This window comes from Panicum virgatum, chromosome 2K (genome assembly GCF_016808335.1).
Source record: "Panicum virgatum strain AP13 chromosome 2K, P.virgatum_v5, whole genome shotgun sequence".
NCBI lineage: Eukaryota > Viridiplantae > Streptophyta > Magnoliopsida > Poales > Poaceae > Panicum > Panicum virgatum.
In genome coordinates, this window is record NC_053137.1 from 12097739 (window position 1) to 12117556 (window position 19818).

The 19818-nt window shown below is 44.6% G+C and overlaps 5 protein-coding genes across 7 annotated transcripts; 3 read left to right on the forward strand and 2 right to left on the reverse strand.

Moving 5' to 3' along the window:
- The first annotated feature begins 3297 nt into the window (after positions 1 to 3297).
- LOC120666925 (protein LURP-one-related 10-like) lies at positions 3298 to 5473 on the forward strand. The gene is made up of 3 exons (XM_039946918.1): positions 3298 to 4464; positions 4719 to 4955; positions 5080 to 5473. The coding sequence occupies exons 1-3, from the start codon at positions 4201 to 4203 to the stop codon at positions 5221 to 5223; spliced, it is 645 nt and encodes a 214-aa protein (XP_039802852.1). The 5' UTR covers positions 3298 to 4200; the 3' UTR covers positions 5224 to 5473.
- Positions 5474 to 5647: 174 nt separating this feature from the next.
- LOC120666933 (protein LURP-one-related 10-like) lies at positions 5648 to 8032 on the forward strand. The gene is made up of 3 exons (XM_039946929.1): positions 5648 to 6258; positions 7379 to 7609; positions 7702 to 8032. Exons 1-3 carry the CDS (start codon positions 5986 to 5988, stop codon positions 7840 to 7842), a joined length of 645 nt encoding a protein of 214 aa, XP_039802863.1. The 5' UTR covers positions 5648 to 5985; the 3' UTR covers positions 7843 to 8032.
- Positions 8033 to 8804: 772 nt separating this feature from the next.
- On the reverse strand, positions 8805 to 10430 carry LOC120666940. Of its 3 annotated transcripts, XM_039946943.1 has the most exons (3): positions 9711 to 10430; positions 9445 to 9458; positions 8805 to 9125 (listed from the first exon to the last, which is right to left on the reverse strand). In XM_039946943.1, the coding sequence occupies exons 1-3, from the start codon at positions 9980 to 9982 to the stop codon at positions 9079 to 9081; spliced, it is 333 nt and encodes a 110-aa protein (XP_039802877.1). In that variant the 5' UTR covers positions 9983 to 10430; the 3' UTR covers positions 8805 to 9078. The 3 variants fall into 3 exon arrangements, 2 of the variants coding, with proteins under 2 accessions (XP_039802877.1, XP_039802871.1); XR_005671963.1 differs by lacking the exon at positions 9445 to 9458; XM_039946937.1 differs by having other exon boundaries at positions 8805 to 9458; positions 9711 to 10429.
- Positions 10431 to 10862: 432 nt separating this feature from the next.
- LOC120695099 (protein LURP-one-related 15-like) lies at positions 10863 to 11626 on the forward strand. The gene is made up of 3 exons (XM_039978413.1): positions 10863 to 11080; positions 11143 to 11374; positions 11486 to 11626. The coding sequence occupies exons 1-3, from the start codon at positions 10863 to 10865 to the stop codon at positions 11624 to 11626; spliced, it is 591 nt and encodes a 196-aa protein (XP_039834347.1).
- A 2190-nt stretch (positions 11627 to 13816) lies between these two features.
- On the reverse strand, positions 13817 to 14688 carry LOC120666958. The gene has a single exon (XM_039946953.1). It carries the CDS (start codon positions 14523 to 14525, stop codon positions 14100 to 14102), a length of 426 nt encoding a protein of 141 aa, XP_039802887.1. The 5' UTR covers positions 14526 to 14688; the 3' UTR covers positions 13817 to 14099.
- Positions 14689 to 19818: the final 5130 nt, after the last annotated feature.

Sequence of the window (19818 nt, forward strand, 5' to 3'; positions counted from 1 at the left end):
AGCGGACTCTGAGGGAAATGCCTTGAGATATCGCACATTGCAAGATCTCAATGATTCAACAGAAGAAGTTCATGGGTTTGAATACAGTGGAGTGTGTTTTGTAGCTGCAGAAGAGCCAGGGAGTGTTGATGAGGCACTGACAGAGGAGTGTTGGAGAAAAGCCATGACTGCAGAAATGGAGTCGATACAGTCCAACCGAACTTGGGAACTAGCAACTTTGCCAGCAGGTCACCGTGCTATTGGTCTTAAATGGGTTTTCAAGGTGAAGAAGGACCCTGAAGGCAACATTGTCAAGCACAAAGCAAGGCTGGTGGCCAAGGGATACGCCCAACGTGAGGGGGTGGACTTTGAGGAAGTTTTTGCTCCAGTGGCTAGAATTGAGACAGTAAGGTTGATCATAGCACTGGCAGCTAAGAGTGGATGGAAAGTGCATCACATGGATGTTAAATTAGCCTTTTTAAATGGAGATTTGATTGAAGAAGTATATGTACAGCAACCTCCAGGCTTTGTAGTTGAGAATGGAAGTGGCAAGGTCCTAAAACTGAGAAAGGCCTTGTATGGGTTGCGTCAGGCACCCAGGGCATGGAATGCACGGCTTGATAAAGAGTTACTGAGGCTTGGCTTTGAGAAGAATCCTCATGAGCATGCTGTATACAGAAGAGGTGATAGCAGTGGCAACTTTCTGATTGTGGGAGTTTATGTGGATGATCTTGTGATAACAGGGCCAAGGCAAGAGAGCATTGATGCATTCAAAAGGCAAATGATGGAGAGTTTCAGTATGAGTGACCTTGGGTTACTTACATATTATCTGGGCATTCAGGTGGTTCAGAAGGAAGGGTTCACAACTTTGTGCCAAAGTGCTTATGCACTCAAAATTCTCGAGCAAGCTGGAATGAAAGGGTGCAACCCCTGTCAGGTTCCCATGGAGAATAAGCTGAAGTTGAGCAAAGAAGACAAGTCACCACCTGCTGATGCTACAAAGTACAGGAGCATTATTGGGAGCTTGAGGTACCTAGTAAATACAAGGCCAGATCTTGCATATTCTGTGGGTATTGTGAGCAGGTACATGGAAATGCCAAGAGCAACTCATTGGGCAGCAGTAAAGCAGATCTTGAGGTATGTTGCAGGGACACTGAATTATGGCTGCAAGTACACAAGGTCGGGCAATTCAGAACCATTACTGATTGGCTTCAGTGATAGTGATCTAGCTGGTGATGTTGATGATAGGAAGAGCACCAGTGGGTCAGCTTTCTTTGTTGGCATGAATTTAGTGACCTGGACTTCACAGAAACAAAGGGTCGTGGCACTCTCCTCTTGTGAGGCCGAGTACATTGCAAGTGCAGGGGCTGCCTGTCAGGGTGTATGGCTCAGCCGGTTGCTTGGAGAACTGCTAGGGATCAAAGCTCCAAAGGTGAATCTCCTAGTTGATAACAAGTCTGCTATAGCCTTGAGTAAGAATCCGGTTCACCATGAACGAAGCAAACATATAGACACAAGGTATCACTTTGTTAGAGACTGTGTTGAAGAAGGGAGCATCGACATTGATCATGTGAGCACGCAGAACCAACTTGCTGATATCCTGACGAAGGCGCTCGGGAAGGTCAGGTTCATTGAGCTGAGGCAGCAGCTGGGAGTGGTGGCGGTGCAGCGGGATTAAGGGGGTGAAATGTTGAACTAATCCCGTGCACGATCATGCATTGCATTGTTTAGTTACCTGTTTTAGTGATGCATATTTGTGTTCCACAATTAGATAGCTGCATGTGTGGTGTTCCGCCAGAACCGTGCTGCGTTCACGGTGCGGCGAGAGTGGTCACCGCCACGTCGTGCATGAAGAGCGTTCCCGCGCGTTAGGCGGGCGCGTCGCAGCGCGAGCGCGCGTGGCGGGGTGATCGTGGGTCACAGACCGTGTAAGCACCGAGAATAAATAGTAAAGAGCATAACCGAAAAGGCTGCAACGTTTGGCAGCGCCACTCTCTCGTGTTCTGTTGAGATCCACAAAGTTCGCGCGTGAGAGACCGAGTGCAACGTCGTGCGTTCCTGAGCGCGTCGTGTTCGTTGCCGATCGCCACCGAGCTGCATCACCGGCAGCCGGCGGCAACACCCATCTCACTCCCGCGCCTCCCCTCCCCTGCTCTCTCTCCCATCTCCCCGGCAGCCTCCCTCCGCGGCGGCCAGGCTCGAGCTCGAGCTTCCTCGCCAGCGCGCCCCTCCTCCGGGCTCCCTCGACGGCGGCGCAGATCCAGGGAGGGCGGCGCGGATCCAGGGAGGGCGGCGCGGATCCAGGCTCTGCCGGCATCCCTGCTCCCCTGCTCGTTCGACTTGTCAAGCACGACGGCCTCCTCTGTCCCTCCCTCCTCTCCGATCGTGGTGTCGAGGGGCGCTGCTCCGAGCTCGAGGAGGGAGCACTGGAGGGAGACGGAGGTGCCACGGCGGGAGCGCGAGCTGCGGCCACGGCGGGAGCGCGGAGGTGCCGCGGCGGCTCGACGGGGCGGAGGTAGTGGGCTCGGCGGCGGGCGGCGGGCGGGCGCATCCACCCTCGTCCTCCTCCCTCCGCCGGCCGGTGGTGGACTCCGGCTCCTCCCTCCCATCCCTCCCTCCTGTCCCTCCCTCGCGGCGGCTCCTCGCGGCGGAGCAGAGGCAGCGAGGCCTCTCTCCCTCGAGCTCCTCCGCCGCGCGGGTCGTTGGGATGGTGCGCCGGTGCGTGGGCCTCGTGCCACGTCGATGTGTGGCGTTGCTCCTTGACCCGCTGCAGATTTGGCGCGGAGATGTTGATACTGAACAATACCGTCCCTTTTACAGATCCCCGCTGCGGGGGTTTTTGCGCTAAAAACCAACTGTAAAAGGGGTTGCGTTCCTTTTACAGTTACCACTGCGGACAGCCCATCGATCGCCAGTAACATTAACATAGTTGATCGTTCTGAATATTATAGCCTATAAAATAACATTTGGGTGTTCGTTTTATACTTTTATAGTAGGCTCAAACTAGAAAGACTCACATTACATCTATAACTACAATAGTCTAATAATTTACCACTTGCTTGTAAATTACCTGTTCTGAGAAGCCATTGCCAAAATGCTTTCACATTCTAACTAGCTAAAAGATGATAGAGACCAACCCAAGTTGGAGAAATATCGTCTCTCTCTCTCTCTCTCTCTCTCTATCTATCTATCTATCTATCTATCTATCTATCTATCTATCTATCTATCTATCTATCTATCTATCTATCTATCTATCTATCTATCTATCTATCTATCTCTAGTCTCTCAATTCTTACTCAATTCCTGGTTATTTTCCTATGGACCATTCATGCATCTTCTCTCTGCTATTCATATGCTTGAAATATTTTCCTCGCAAAAAAATGCTTGGAATCCAAACGAGACGTTTATTTTATATTATGGAGTTAGTTTCTTGTTCCACATTTTATATTCTAGGAGGCCTCAGCATTGATGATGGTGGCCACCCTATCAAAGCGCTTCCAATCCGCCACCAACTATTTGAAACATTCAATAGGAAAATCGATAAGATCAAAACCGGGCTACTTTTCTTGGTTTAAATATGACTACTTAAATTATTGTTTTTTTATGAGAGTTTACAAGTCCATTACACAATATTCATAATACAAACAGAAAAAAACTTCAAAATTCCCATTCGTCATTCAACTTCCAATGCCACTCATATTTAATCAAAATTGTTAATTTTACAGAAAAAATCCCCCTAAATAAATACAGATTTCTGTACTCCAACGACACACAACACAAGGAAATATCAAGGACACTAAGAATGCACAGTGTTGCCTAAGAAAATGGCTTTGTTCAAAATTCTTATCCATCATTCAACAGTTGATGTTGCCCATATTAAATTATAAGCATTAATTTATCAAGAGAAAAAAAATCTCCAAAATACTCATTTGTGGTGGTAGATAGATTATGCCTTGACCTATTCTTTTTTTTGAACAAAAATGCCTTGACCTATTCTGCACCCCAATTATTTGAGTTTCTTGGGCCCCGCCACAGGTGATCTTTCCAGTCAACGCGGTCCACTACCAGTACGCGCCTACTGCCTCTCTACTGTTATATAAACTCCAACGACAGCAGGTCGGTCAGCAGCAAAAGGAACTGCAACTGCAAGCACAGCAACAACCAGTGCCCCCGATCATCAAGTCCGATCCATCGAGCAAGTGATCAGCTCTCAGGCGATCCATGGCGGCGTCACCCTCCGGCTACGAACCCCTCCTGCCGCAGGCGCCGCCGCCGGTGGTGGTGGTGTCGCCGCAGTTCTGCGCGCCGGACGTGGTGCCGCTGACGGTGACCAAGAAGGTCGCGAGCCTCAGCGGCGGCGACTTCACCGTCACCGACCCCAGCGGCGCCGTCGTGCTGCAGTTCAAGGGCAGCGTCTGGAGCGTCCGCAACCGCCGCGTGCTCCTCGACGCCGCCCGGCAGCCCATCCTCACCATGCACGAGAAGGTAAGCACACCGACGCGACCGAGATCGATCGGCCATCCATTTCAGCAGCAATGATCCAAGAAACCGGAATACAAAATACAGACGTCAGTCTTGATCTGCTGTTCTCTGTTCTTTATGTTGATTTTTTTGTCAAAATTTGCCCATTAATTGAAAAAAAAATCGAAGTTTGTACTTGGGGCATTCTCGGATGCTTACGAAGTAGAATTTCTCAACAAATCCAACATCACCTGACTACAGATCATCATCATTACCAGATACTTAGTATGCACAACACATGGGAGGTGTTCAGAGGTGAGAGCTCGAGCGCGAGCGACCTGCTCTTCACCGTGAAAAGGTCGACGCTCCTGCAGCTGAGGACGGAGATGGATGTCTTCTTGGCTGCTGGGAACACCGCGAAGCAGAAGCAGGCCTGCGACTTCAAGATGAAGGGCAGCTACTTCGACAGGAACTGCGCCTTCTACCTCGGCGACTCTGACACCATGATCGCTCAGGTGAGTTCTACTTCTAACAAGACAACCATGCTTTGATTTGGGAGTTTGCAGAATATTCAGACAGCAATTAGCATAGTAATATTGTATTGTAAGCTAACGTGTTGGGCGTTTGGTGCTGCTGCAGATAAGCCGGAAGTACACTGCCTCCAATGTGCTGCTGGGAAAGGACACGTTCAATGTCACCGTGTTCCCGGGCGTTGACCATGTGTTCGTCACGGCGCTTGTGGTGGTTCTGGATGAGGTCCACAGCAGGGATCGAAACTACTGATTGCCTATACCAGCAAGCTTTCCATCGAGTTCAACGCCTGTCATGTTATCACAAGCTGTTATGAATTTATGATCAACGGTGTCAAATCATGCTAGCGAGATCATCAGCTACTGAAGTTCGCTTCGTTTACGCTGATGCACAGTATTGTATAAGGATTTGCTTTTCAATAGAGCACTGTTTTGTGATTGCTTTCTACAGTGCTTGTCTGTTTGCTTTAATTAATGCTTTAAATAAAGATGAATATTACTAACCAAAATGAAGTGCCAACAAATCAGTCTTTGATGTATTTGCGGCATCCCTTTAGTACATTATAGATTTTTTTTTTCTCGAAACACAATGGAAACGTAGACGCTCGCCTCTGCTACAAATGCCTGAGATTGAGCTAGTAGATCTTGTGAAAAAGAGCACTTTCAATCCCCCCCCCCCCCCCAAGCTATCAAATTAGTTCCAGATGCCTTTTACCAAACCGACCAATTAGTTTCGAAATCGGTTAATTCAAGCCAGCATGAAAAGTGCGAAAAAAAAACTAAGCACAGTGCACACACATCACGTTAGATTAATGTATGCATCAGAAAAAGTTAAAACTGTGGATCAGCTCACTTGGCGGTGAGCCACCAATGCAAAAGGCCCTATATTTGGATAACGAATATAAGAGAAGACCCCAGCGATTGCTGTCGCACAAAGCTCGCCGTTCACGTACGGCGAGAACGAGCCAGCGACCAACCGAGGCCTGCCTGCTTTGCACCGGCCGGAGAGATCTTGATGGCGGCACCGCCGCCGCTCCCGGCGCCCCCGCCGCCGCAGCCCAGCGGAGGCATCGTCGAACCATTGCCGGTGGTGGCGCCGCATTTCTGCGCGCCCTACGTGGTGCAGCTGAACGTGCAAGAACAGTTCGGCCTCCGAGAGGGGAGCTTCCTCATCACCGACACCAACGGCGCCGTCGTGATCACGGTCAAGGGCGCCTTCATCAGCATCCACAACCGCCGCATCCTCTTCGACGCCGGTGGCAATCCCCTCCTCTGCTTGCGCGAGAAGGTAAACATCAATTAATCAGAAGGCCATCCATGTGTCTCTACTCTTCCGATCACTTCGTAGATTCACTTGATGGGAGTAGATCCGTGGAGATGGATCAGATAGAAAATAAGAGTAAAATGCGCCTTAGGTCTCCAAATTTGTACCGTTGTGTCAGTTAGATCATCAAATTCTTACAATGCACATTTGGATCCCCTAACTATTTGAACAGATCAATCACGCGTTCTAAACGCACCATGCACATTTGGCTCCCCAAACTGTTTGAAGAGATTTATCACGCATTCCAAACGCACCATGTGAGCTACCAGCGTTGACGTGGCATGTCACGTGGCATCTTGTTGACAAATATATGCAAAAATACAGCGTAGGAAAGTAAAAAACCATTGCTGAGGTCCTAGCTCGATCATTTCAGATAGATCTTATTCGTTTTTCCATTTCAAAATATTTCAAATTCTGAATTAATTTGTCAGCACAACACTATATTTCAATTGTTCATATTTAATTGCCACTAAGACAAACAATACACTACTACAAAACAGATTTTAGGGGAAGTAAAAGCATATTTTTAGGAACGGGTGTGGTACCCGTCCCTAGTTCTCGCAGCTAAAAATTAATTTATAGGGACGGTTCATGGTGTCACACACCCTTATAAATCAATTTGTAGGGACATGTGAGAAAATAATAAAAAATTTAAAACAAAAAAGGAAAAAATATTCTAGGTAACGGACCACCACCGTATGCCCTTCTACTATCGAGGAACTATGTTTTTGACAAAACATGCACACTTGCATAAATCAGGGTTTGAATCGCTTACCTCAAGCCTCTAGGATACCCTCATCTCCACCACACTACGCAATCACATTCTGTTATATTTACTATGAAATCCATTTGCAGGGACAGATGACCCCATCCCCTGCTCCTAAAAATACATTTTCAAGGGAGGGTCAATTGCTACGATAGCTCCGAGCTACGATAGCTCCGAGCGGGTTACGTTTTGACCCGCCCTGGAAGAAAAAAATGGAGCATTTCTATGAATCGTTTTGTAGTAGCGATAAGTTAAGCTTTTGATGATAGATAATACCAATTATGTTATTCCACTAAATTATGGTGCATTAATTAACAGGTAATTAGTATGCACAACAGATGGGAAGCGTACAGAGGGGACGGCACAAAATCAAGTGATTTGCTCTTCACCGTCAAGAAATCTTCAATCATTCAACTGTTTAAAACAGAGATGTACATCTACTTGGCTTCGAACACTTCACATGACGTCTGCGACTTCAAGATGAATGGTAGCTTCAATGAGAGAGCTTGTTCTTTCTACCTTGGTAATACCAACACCTTGATTGCTCAAGTGAGTACAGAAATACTTCTGATATCATGCTTCAAGAAGACTTATTAAAAAAGCTAAGTTTGTTTATTAAAGTGTACCATCTGGTTCTGCAGATGCACCGTCAGCATTCTGCCACAAGCGTGGTGTTGGGAACAGACCACTACAGTCTTACCGTATTTCCAAATGTTGACTACGTGTTCATCTCAGCTCTTGTTGTGATTCTACAGGAGCTTCACACGGATAAAAATGATTGATGAGCACAGGGATCTAAGCTTCCATGCAATGAGTTGCGTGGGCGTGTCATATATATGATCTTGCTGTTTTTTTTTACTATCCTCTCATTTTGGAGGAATTGAAATCTACTTAATGAACTAGACTATTTGCTTAGAATTGCTGATTTATCTGGATGCATATTTTAGATTTTGTTGGTCATATTCAGTAATTGCTCGCTCCAATGCAGATTTGCTTACCGCTTGAATAGGCATAGCCGCATAGGCAGATGATTTGCTGCCTATGTGATCAAACTTGATTTTTTTTTAATTTTCATAAAATTGAAAACAGCTTTGAAACCAGCTAATATGGGACCAAATTTGTGTGGCTGTTATCTGGTTTTGTAATTGAAGGATGAAAAATTAGTTTTTTTACCGTTAAAGGTAAACTGGACTTTTTCCCAAAAGGAAAAAGGAAAATAAACTCAAAACATTTTTTTTTGTCTCAACCCTAGCGTTCGAGATTGATGTTACCATAATAATCCACTAAATAAGATACAGTGGCATCACAGAGCTCGACCTTTGACCAAATTGGTTACGATTTTGTTCCTACAAACATTGAAGTCTAAGAGGAATCAAGAGCCAAAAAAGGCTTGGTTTTTAAGAGCGTAATACCGAGTCAGGACTCAGGAGGCCACATCTTATCTTATATATTTTAAGGCAGAGAGAGTAATTAGGGAGGACTCGGAACTCTTGAAGAAAATTGGTTCCCTAAGGGCACTCCCAACCCAGAAACCATATGGTAGTTTCTATAGATGCCACCTCATCAAGAAACCACTCTTGGAAACTATGAGCTCCAATGCATAGTTTCTATGCTAGTTTCTATGAGGAGAGAAATTTAATGACTGCATCCATTAATTATAAACACAGGTTGGTTGATTGTGGCAAGTATCCATGTGGCCTTGTTGCTGCCACACTACATCCTCCACAATGCACCCAAACAAATGTTCAAACAAAGCATAGATATTTAAATAATAATTCAAACAAAGATTTCACCTCCGTAACCAGCATGAGACTGACAAGGTGCAACCACAGCAATACAATCCCAACAGGCAATATTTAGGCAGCAGTACGATAAAATTGTAAGCAATATTCAGGTAGCAATACAATAAGAATGCATAGCGACATATAGATAATATTTATATGGACAACTCCAGCCTCCAGGTAAGCATCCATTTGCAAGAACAACACTCCAGTGTCTAGGTGCACAACATCTCGCCATCATTTGGAGCCTCCAGTGCACGACAACCTCACATCAATTCCGCATGCTGTTGCAGTGAAAAAATATATACAATTATCAGAAATACGTAAAGGTCATTCATGTACACAAAATGAATCTGGTAGGCTCGAGGGTGTCATCGTCATCAATGTCAATTGTTTCTTCTTGTGACCCATTTTGTGCATCTGCAGCCCCCATTGCTAAGCCACTTGCGTTTGGTGATGGGGTCCCTCTACTTGAAGCTCCAATAAAATGGAGATTCTCTGGAAGATTACTTGCATTGGGATAACTAGCTGAATATGTATGGGGAAACATATGACTAGTTTGCGGCATCTGTAATGCGTTTTGTAAAGAATTGACAAATCCACCTTTTGGATATAGCCTGAAAAAAACATATGTTCACCAACCAAGGTTCAGAATTTTCTTGATTGCTACTTTTAATGTTTTCAAAATAGCAAATAAACGCTTGTTACTTGTACTGGCAGCTTGTTCTAATTTCCTGAATTATAACAGTAAGCTAGTATACTAGCAGATCTCATATTGCAAACATATGGTCAAGATCACATAAACATTCATTACTTCTAGTATAGTAGTTGATGAGCACAAGCAGATACAAAATCATAGCGAATCATACCATTCAGAGCTGATGGGAGATGCATCAATCATGAAAGAGCCGCCAAGAGATGTTGCAGGCCCAAGAGAAGGACCTGGATGCGGGCTGGTTCCACCACCAATGCCTAGGCTGCCGGCAGGAGCCCCAGTGCTTGCAGAAGCACTGCCTGATCCATCAACGGGAATCGCCATGCCAAGAGAAGCAGAAACACCAGTGCCTCTCCTAGAAGTCAAATTCGATGAGCTCTTCCTCAATTTCTTTTGGAGCCTGCCTTGCTTCTCAGATTGATCCATCCTCGACCTGGCTCTCTTGGAGATGGATTCGGGATTGATTTGGCTAAACTAGGCCAGACTGGAACTTGGCAGCGCTATGAGATGGGGGGAAGATGGATTTGTAGAGGAGAGCATCAATCCGGCCAGGATATTGGCTGCAGGGCGCGCGCGGCGGTGCGCGGGAGGGTCAGCAGGGGCGCGCGGGAAGGCTGCGGGCTGCCGCAGGGCGCGCGCGGGAGGGGGCCGCAGGGCGCGCGCGGTTTGGCGCAGGGACCGTGCGAGAGGAGGCTGCAGGGCGCGCGCGGCGGTGCGGCGAAGCGGAGGCGGCGGCGGCGCGCGAAGTGGAGGAGGCGCGCGCGGGAGGAGGCTGCAGGGCGCGCGCGGCGGTGGGGCGAAGCGGAGGAGGCGACGGCGCAGCAGATGCAGAAGGGAAGGGAGAGAAACAGGGAAGAAACAATGGTGCTGGCGCAACGGGGTTTCAGCCGTTTCTACGGGTATTGGAGTACGAGTCGACGTCATTTCTCATATGAGAAACCGTTTCTTTTTTTTTCTCCTCTTTTCTCATTAATTTGGCTGCCACATCAGATTTTTGATGACATGGCACATCATTAAATACTATAGAAACTACCTCATGTTTTGGATTGGAAGTGCCCTAACATTGTCATTATAATAATAAAACTGACACGTATAGTCCAAAATGAAAAGTCGGCTATTTTTAACAAGAAGAAGTCAGAAACTTTGCCGCATGAGGTACAAAAATTAGAACTTCAAACTCTGAAACCTTATTCACCTACATTTTTTGTTGTTGCGGGCAATCTAACAATTTCCTCTACGTGTCTCCCAAGAAAAAACCTCTCCCAGGACGCCCAACATCGCCGGACGATCTCGGCTGATCCCAACAATGGCAGCGGCGCCATTGGCGGTGGTGGACCCACGGTTCTGCGCGCCGCGCGCGCTGCCGCTGACCCTTGCCATGAACCTCACGCGCGGCGGCACCGTCACCGACGCCGGCGGCGCCGTCGTGCTGCGAGTGGACGCCCCCCTCCTCCGGCTCCTCCGCCGCTTCGTCCTCGCCGACGCCGCCGGCCGGCCCCTCCTCACCGTCCAGAGAAAGGCAAGGTATCGCATCGCCACTCAAACAATCAGCCTCGAATTCTTTAGCTGATTCAGGTACTTGTCAGGCAGGCATTCAGCTTGCTGAACGGATGGGAAGCGTTCAGAGGGGACAGCACGGACGCGAGGGACCTGCTCTTCACCGCCAGGAGGTCTCCGGGCTTCCTGGTGTGGACGCAGGTGGGCGTGTTCCTGGCCCCAAACACGGCAGGGATGGCCTGTGATCTCAAGATGAAGTGCAGCTACAACAACAGATCTTGCGACGTTTATCTTGGCGACTCCAACACCAAAATTGCTCAGGTGAAGACGACAGTGCCTTCTAATTTCTCCAGTTTATGATCATGGTTTTGTGAAGATTTTTTTTTGTCGATGACGATGAATGCATCGTCTGGTGATGCGTGTCGTGTGCAGATGCGCCGTCAGATTTCTGCCGCGGGCGTACTGCTCGGGAAGTACAGCTACAGTGTCACCGTGTCCCCGAACGTCGACTACGTGTTCGTCGCGGCTCTTGTTGTGATGCTACACGAGATTCACAGGCGTGAAAGAGGCTGATCGACGACCATAGCATGAGCAAGTACACAGCGATAATCAAGGCTGATGGAATGAGTGGTATTTAATTACTTTGAAAATTGGAAGATTAAATGAGTGATAGCAATGTTTCCTCTAGATGGTATTCCAAACACCTTTTTTTCAGAAACATACATGACACTCATTGAGTACCTATACTAAAGTGCCAAGAATTGGCGAGCTCTTAGGGGCGGTGCAAACTGTTTGCGGGCCCGACGTGGGTCCCGGGATACTGTAGCATGGGGGGTCCACAATTCTGTTCAAAGTGGGGCCTGCATACTATTCGAAGCGGGCCCGTAACTGTTCAAGCTGGGGCCACAAAAGACTGTTTGTAGGTGGGGCCCACAAGGCTCATACTGTTCAAGGTGGGCCCACAAAGACTGTTCACAGGTGGGCCACAAAGGCTGTTTCACAGGTGGGCCCACAAGGCTGTTCACAAGTGGGTCTATTTTTTTTCTCCTTTTTCCTTCCTATGCTAACCTCCGCCTCTTTCTTTTTTTTAACGTAACAAATCTTTCTTTTATTTTCCTTCTAATATTTCCAATGAACCATTTTAACGTAACATATACAAATCCATTTTCCCTAACAAACAAAATACATACACTAAACACTTTAAACTCAAACAATTTTCAAACAAACATCCTATTATACAGCCCAAAAAAAACAACATAACAATCTGTCAACTATTTTTACTAACACCTAAAAGTCAACGGATTTATAAGAAAAAAGTTATACTATGCTTAGACGACCATTATGATAACATAAAATACCTAAATTTAATATTTGATTTAGTACAACCAAATAATAAATTTATGTTTTATCATTTTTTTAAAGTTAACATCTTTTGGATAGACGCGCATCGCGCATCAACCTGCCTAGTTTTAGACCAAGCCGTGATGGAATCTTAAACTGCAAGTACCGACTCAAACTCATCTAATTCAGCCTTCTTCAGGGCTTCCCAAAATACAATTATCATATTAACAGAAACCATCATTATCATATTCAGGGGACTACAAGAGAATTTGCAAATAATTAATTGATATTCACGTCTTTGCTTATGAATTTGACACGTAGAAAAGACATGATTTTTATCGTGCTTATGATTTTCTATATTGTGCATCAGCAAGCTCAATACAACCATCATAGAGCAATCATGCACACACAAAACACCCTGGTACTGTAACATTTTAAAACTTTAAAAATCCAGCACATACAAACGCCACTCAAAACCTGGTACTGTAACGTTTTAACAACATTAAAAATGTACACTTGCGATGCTAAAACTACACACACAAAAAAAGTGTGGTCTTCGACATTTACTCTAAACAAAAGTAGAATATATATAGATGACTGATAACAATGTTTCTTCCCGTGTGCTAACACATATAAATTGTTTTTTCTTCAGGTAAACACAACGCTTGTTTGAGCCTAAAGTCTCCTCAACCTGAAACTCTAATATCCAAAGTACCTTTTCAAATTAGTTAATATCTAGTCAAACTAGTTAATATATATAACCATCTTCAGGGCTTCCCAAAAAATATACAGTTCCTTGAAAATTTCCAAATATATCCATCTTCGATATAGTTATGCACATATACCAGTAGGTTCCAAATATATGCTTATGGTTACAGGGGCGGAGACAAGGGGGGGCGGGCAGGGGCCATGCCCCCCTAACGTTGGTGTAACTACACATAAACCCCCCTAATTTCATTGCTAATGTTGTTCATTAATAAGGTGTGACCCCTCCTAATTATCAGCATTAGTAAATTAGCCCCCTCTATGTTTCAATCCTGGCTCCGCCCCTGTATGGTTACAGGCAAGAGGCAAGATAAAAGTATTCTTAAATCTCAGCCACCAAACTTGCCAATAAATTGCGAAACACTAATTTGCTCTTGATTTTGCTGCAAGTCGCCGATGTCAGCTGATAACAATGGTTGCACCTAGCTCCGCCCCTATCATAGAGAAAGGTCAAGCACCCCGGCCGATTTATGTGGGTCTGCTCTGTTTTTTTTTTCTTTTCATTAACAAAAGCCAACATCAGCATATTCACGAGATCATTTCTCCAAGTGAAGGTAAAACGTGTTTTGCAGAAATTAAGTCATGTTGACATTAAAATTTAACTTAATATTTTCTTAGTGCATTTTTGGATATAAGTAGATCTTTAAAAAACACAAATATGTACTATTAATTTTCTATACAATGTGCATATAGACGCACACAACACAGGACAGCAATCATGCAGGCCCAATTATTCATACTCCAAACAACCAAACACTGTAAGAGATGTCTATGCAAAGCTGAGCACCGGAAAAGGGAAAAGAGTCCAACCTAAAAATTTAAAGAAATCCAGCACGTACGAACACCAACCAGATCATGTCACTGTAATATCTAACAGAACTCCATTAACACCGCACATAGGACAAGACAACTAATTCACCAATCAATTGAGACCAGCTGATCAGAAGCACAAGGTGGAACGCCATGACCGCCGCTCGTCGCCGGCGCCGTGGTCCTGGGCAAGCCAACGTTGCTGGTGATCCGTCGGCGATGACGGTGGTGACCGCCTCCTGATGTTCAGGATCAGCCAGCTGACCCAACCTCCGGCAGGCCAAGAAGCTGACCTCCTCCTGCAATTTCTGGCCTTGGATTGAGACATGGATTGGTACGACGGTGGCGGTGAGATCGGCGGCATGGCGGTGGCGGCCGAGGCCGGTGTGACGGAGCTCTTGGGCGTGCCGGGCTTGGACTCCCACAAGAAAGGCACGGTCCCGGTGCCGAGGCTGTAGTACACCCTGAAGGATGCGTTGGCCACGTTTGAGCGATCCCTTGAGAGGATCCTCGAGCTGAACAGCTTGGGCCCTTCTTGCTTACCGGAGCTCATCATCTGCTCATACGAGAGAGAGAGAGAGAGAGAGAGAGAGAGAGAGAGAGAGAGAGAGAGAGAGAGAGAGAGAGAGAGAGAGAGAGAGAGAGAGATGCTTGCTCTTTGCGAAGATGCTTACAAGGTGTGTGGCACAACTCGTACACAACTGAATGAGGGATGTGAATGCGAGGGTGGGGTTTGGTTATATATGAGAATCCGTTGGTTTCGATTGGGATGGCTTTTTTGGTTGGCTTGGTGCTGAAGACAATACGTACTGGGACAAAAAGTTATTTGTTGTGGTGCCTAGCAAAAGGAAAATGTGTTGAGGCAGAGGTGGCAATTATGTTGAGATTAGGTGATAATGACCATGATTAATGGTTCATTATTGTTAGGCCAAAAATGGTGTATAGTTGTTTATGGTTGTGCAATGAAGATGGTGGACTCATGTTGGATCCAAAAGGAAATTAGGGGAGAGATTAAAGGTTGAAGAGGTGACCTCATGATGGGAAGAAAAAACTTCACAAGTGCTACCTTGTCTATTGAGATACATCTTATTCACAGAGAATTGGTAAAAAAAAAGATAGTTCATCCTCGACCACCATTTTGTTGAGATAATTTTGTGACCCCTCTTCTTATTTACTTGACATACCAAAGTGCATGCCAATCTTTTAAAAATTGTTGATACCATTAGCATATAAATATTTTTTTCCAAATGGAAAATAGTAACAGTATATTTGCCATTGAAAAGTGGTACTATATTATAATATAAATGCATTATAATCCAGGAATTAATGTAATTAAATTAAAGATCATATGGTGAAACTCCTTTTTCAGAAACCCAAACCGAGCCACAAAAAAAAACAGAGTAAGTACGAGGCAGCAAACAAAAGGACTGTACTTACATCAGCTACCTTAACCAATCCCTACGTGATGGTATCATCTTACCTATCTATACTGCGAATTAGCGCGCAAAAGGATAAAAAAAACAGGAGGGTTAGTGACAAATGTCCACCTAAAGGTCCAATGTTCATATAAACTTATCCGACCGATGTTTCCCCGCGAAGAAAAGAATTTTCGAATCTTTCAAAGATCAGAAAGGTACATACGCGAATTGAGCTTGCAACTACTTACCCTCTCAACATGCACCCATTAAGTACTAGGACAGGGTACTTTAATTTATGTTCTTAAAGACCTTTTACAAAAGCAGGTCTTTTGCAGCAAGATTAGACGATACCTTTGTTTTGCTTTATTGCTTTGTTGTCTGATTCCATGATTTTTGCTACGTACTGCTTCACCAGAAACAGTAGTATGGAGAGAGAGAGAGAGAGAGAGAGAGAGAGAGAGAGAGAGAGAGAGAGAGTAGTTCAACCGAGTGGCTCCTAGCGGCTTGTCCATAACCGGGAGACTTTGAACTAATGGTGGTCTAAGATTGTGAACTGGTTCCTCGCAAAAAAAAAATTGTGAACTGGTGATGCCGTAAGGTACTATGGTCGGTACAAGTTCAACTTCTTTTTGATATCTTCCAGCAGATTGAAATCTTCTAAAAAAAAATGGGAAAAATGTTACACACATATTTAAGCATCATTGGAACTGGCGAAGAATCAGAAGAGTGTAGAATTGATAAGTAGTTTGAGAGACGATGGAAGAGTTGTAGCTAGGTCCAAAGGATCTGGCCACGTGATTGTCCACTGTCTATCAATGATTGTCTCCCTGTGGTACAGAGGCCCTACGAACTTTCAAAAGTTATTCCCCCACTCTAATTAATTCACCGTATTCTTTAGTAGTCGAATAGGAGATGACTTTCAAAACAAGATCATCGGTATTGTAGCCATCAATTCATCAGTTCATCAGTTGTCCTCGTACACACATCAAATTGCAATGATGAATTTCAGATATTATACCGTGTATGTTGACGCTGGCGTCTGTCGGAATTAATAAGTGAAAAGGGAAAACAATATTGATTTTCAGTAATTCACTACGGTTCATGTTCCTCTACATCTAAGCAAAAAATCAGTATGTGTTACTAATTATTATTTTTGTTACACTTATTTGGTTAATAACATATTCTCTTGCAACTTTAATCACTACTTCAACTAATATATAATAATAATAATAATAACTTTCTAAAGAGCATTATATTATGGAAGTATGTTTTGCTAATCTAATCATATAGTGCTCATGAAATTAATGTATTTTCTTTCTTAACTAATCGCCAATTTTGCGAACTGAGCGTAGCTCAGCTATTAAGGTGGTTCCTTGTGGTGAACCTACCCACTAGGGTTCAAGTCCTTGACTCGAATTTTTGTTACACTTATTTGGTTAATAACATATTCTCTTGCAACTTTAATCACTACTTCAACTAATATATAATAATAATAATAATAATAATAATTTTCTAAAGAGCATTATATTATGGAAGTATGTTTGCTAATCCAATCATATAGTGCTCATGTAATTAGTGGATTTTCTTTCTTAACATAATCACCAATTTTGCGAACTGAGCGTAGCTAAGCTATTAAAGTTTCTTGTGGTGGAACCTAACCACTAGGGTTCAAGTCTTTGTCTCGGCACCGGTGCTCTCATTTTCCCTAGATTTCTTACATGATTTAATTAACTAGCATTTTTCTTTCAAAATGGTAGGCGACGTGCACGTCGATAGCGAGGCGCCAGTGACGACTTCATCAATCTCGAGGATATGCCAGCTTAGCCTCTCGGAGGTGCTCATAGGGGTGGAGTTGCATGCGTGTATTCATAGGGGTGAGCGTGCGTGTGTTTATGAGGGTCACCGTCTTTACTGCGTTTCGCAAAAAGAACATAATTGCCAATTTTGAGAGCTTAGCCAGCAGCCCAGCACGACTTATAGAACATCTTCCGTTTATATATGAACAGAGATAGTTTTTTTATAAACGCGTGTGCGAAATTGCTTTTAGACCAAGTGTGCGTGGGTAATTGGCCAGCAAATAGTTAACTTAAGGTGGACGACGGTGGGGAATACACAAATAATCCAAGAAAAACGTTGTGGAGCACACAAATAGCCCACTAACTGGAGGTCGGTAGACGCCCACATGTTGTTCTAATCAAGCTAGTAGAACAGTGCCGAAAGCTGCCTCGAACAACAGTGGCGAAAAACACTCGCTACCAGAACCGTGGAAACACAGTTTGCACGAAAGGGATGAGCTGCAACTGCAAGCTTGTAATTCATATACAGTTTACGGTTTCAAGTGACCAGCTTTTCATAAGTCTGCCGGGTCACACCAAATCTGTCAAGAATTTTGGGAGCCGGCCGGTCCGTTCATAAAAGCGATGGATGCTAGCTTGCACTGACAGGCCTGTGTAAGCTGCAAGTGCAGAGCCATTTCGTGAGACTCTTTCGGACAGTGAGGTCATTGATTAGATCTAATTTGTCCAGATCAACCTACTAATGACACAAGAATACACGTTAACGACTAGCATGGTTTGTCTCTACGTGCTGTGGCAGCATTGCACACTTAGCTCTTCTACGAGATCTTACCAAGGGATCGGAAGAGACACTGTCGTTGCACCAAAGATAACGAGAGTATTGTAGGCACATTTGATTGACCAGATCATGTTATCGGTCAACCGGCCCGAAATTGTCGTGGATTAGTTCAGCTAACTTTACAACTTGTTGCTTCCAAGTTGCTGGCCCTGGATAAGTTTAGAGGGTGTTTTGGAACAGAGACTTAAAAAAAGTCCCAGGGACTTTTTAGTATTTAGAAGTATTAAATAAAGGTTAATTATAAAACTAACTGCAGAACCCTGGGGCTAAACTGCGAGACGAATCTAATGATGTATCTTAATCTATGATTAGCTTATGGTTACTGTAGCATCACTGTAGCATATTATAAATTAGTTAGGCTCATTAGATTCGTCTCGCGAAAAAGCACTCAGCTATCAAAAAACATTTATAAACAGATTTTATTTAATAATATAAAATAGTAAGATTTCTTTTCATGTGATAGGGATTTCTGAAAAAAGTTTGGAACCAGCCTTAGTACGAGTTACTACTGCAGTTGGTAATAGCTGGCTATACTTCAAGTGCACGTGCCTTGTAGGGCAGTGCCAGAGCTAGAGGTCCAGTCCATCACCTAGATGTGAACAAAGCAACTTTTTTAGTTGTAAAAAAATAATTATTCTGTTCGGCTGGCTGTGGCTGGTGCTGATTTACTGTGAGAGAAAAGTACTACTTGTGGCTGGTGCTGATACTTTGTTCTCAAATATATTCATTTTTTATTAGATATATGCAACTCCAATTATTCTCTAAAATAAATCTATTAAAAACAAAAGGTGGTGTGGACTCTAGACAATTATGCACTACAGACCTAGGGTATTGATTGCATAGACATGACAAAGCCCAATCAGTCCTTATACATACAGCTGAGTTGATCAGTTGAGATAGACAAGAGATTAGTGTACTGTTCATATACCGAAGCTAATCACACGACGTCAAGCTAACAATCGTCAGATTGCTTCGCCTATAATCATCCAAGTCATCTCCAGTTGTGTCCCCAATCTGCAAATCCACTCACTGAACGCCTCCAAGTCGAGCGTCATCAGCTTTGCCGACGGATGAGACTGACATCGGTATGGCCCTCCTTCAGCCATGCTAATTCCTCTCTCAATGCAGCTTCTGTTAGAACGTCCCTGGAACTCTTTCCGTAACTTACTTTTTTTTTCTTTTGGCGAAACTTAGCTTCCATTTCCAAACTTCAACATAACAAACATGTTCAGAGCTGCAAGATTTTGCAGAGATTTGGATGGATTTCTTTTCCCCTTCTGTTCAGTTTCGCTCCTGCTCAACTCTGAAACTTCGATTGTTTCAGAAGATCACCGCGTGTAAATAAACCTCAAATCGACCACCAGTTCAGCTAGTAAATTGGCGATTCTTACGTACCGGTTCATCTTCATACCGGTACTTTTGGGGTGGATTTTTGGCGTATTTTCTAGTAGTGTACAGAGACGATATAGCGAAAGACTCAATCAAGTAGTGTGTGGGTCGTTAGCGCGTCGTCGTGGCTGTCGCCGGGAACAAACGTGATGCCAACGTGCAGGCAACGGGCAGCTGCAGAAAGCAGGCCGGCCGCCACCACCGGCGGCGTCGCTGTGCCGTAAAACACGTACGCGGTGGTGGACGCGACGCATGACATGCCTTCCTCTTCAATTCTAAAGACGTGGATATGCGTAGCAACGCATGTAGCTTGACACACGAGCCACTGACCGAGTCCCCTAGATTTTGGCATGGTCGCACTTCTTCTCTTCGTCTCTTTTTTTCTTTTTCTTTTTACGATCAAGGAAA

What these genes read in the sequence shown, in the direction of transcription:
- LOC120666940 (XM_039946937.1), bottom strand. Translation starts at nt 9,982, where the DNA reads ATGGATCAATCTGAGAAGCAAGGCAGGCTCCAAAAGAAATTGAGGAAG. An exon ending in TCTCCCATCAGCTCTGAATG is followed by an intron (nt 9,459 to 9,710) that starts GTATGATTCGCT and finishes TGTTTTTTTCAG; the next exon opens with GCTATATCCAAAAGGTGGAT.
- LOC120666958 (XM_039946953.1), bottom strand. Translation starts at nt 14,525, where the DNA reads ATGATGAGCTCCGGTAAGCAAGAAGGGCCCAAGCTGTTCAGCTCGAGG.
- LOC120666933 (XM_039946929.1), top strand. Translation starts at nt 5,986, where the DNA reads ATGGCGGCACCGCCGCCGCTCCCGGCGCCCCCGCCGCCGCAGCCCAGC. An exon ending in TCCTCTGCTTGCGCGAGAAG is followed by an intron (nt 6,259 to 7,378) that starts GTAAACATCAAT and finishes ATTAATTAACAG; the next exon opens with GTAATTAGTATGCACAACAG. An exon ending in CCAACACCTTGATTGCTCAA is followed by an intron (nt 7,610 to 7,701) that starts GTGAGTACAGAA and finishes CTGGTTCTGCAG; the next exon opens with ATGCACCGTCAGCATTCTGC.
- LOC120666925 (XM_039946918.1), top strand. Translation starts at nt 4,201, where the DNA reads ATGGCGGCGTCACCCTCCGGCTACGAACCCCTCCTGCCGCAGGCGCCG. An exon ending in TCCTCACCATGCACGAGAAG is followed by an intron (nt 4,465 to 4,718) that starts GTAAGCACACCG and finishes CATCATTACCAG; the next exon opens with ATACTTAGTATGCACAACAC. An exon ending in CTGACACCATGATCGCTCAG is followed by an intron (nt 4,956 to 5,079) that starts GTGAGTTCTACT and finishes GTGCTGCTGCAG; the next exon opens with ATAAGCCGGAAGTACACTGC.
- LOC120695099 (XM_039978413.1), top strand. Translation starts at nt 10,863, where the DNA reads ATGGCAGCGGCGCCATTGGCGGTGGTGGACCCACGGTTCTGCGCGCCG. An exon ending in ACCGTCCAGAGAAAGGCAAG is followed by an intron (nt 11,081 to 11,142) that starts GTATCGCATCGC and finishes GGTACTTGTCAG; the next exon opens with GCAGGCATTCAGCTTGCTGA. An exon ending in CCAACACCAAAATTGCTCAG is followed by an intron (nt 11,375 to 11,485) that starts GTGAAGACGACA and finishes TGTCGTGTGCAG; the next exon opens with ATGCGCCGTCAGATTTCTGC.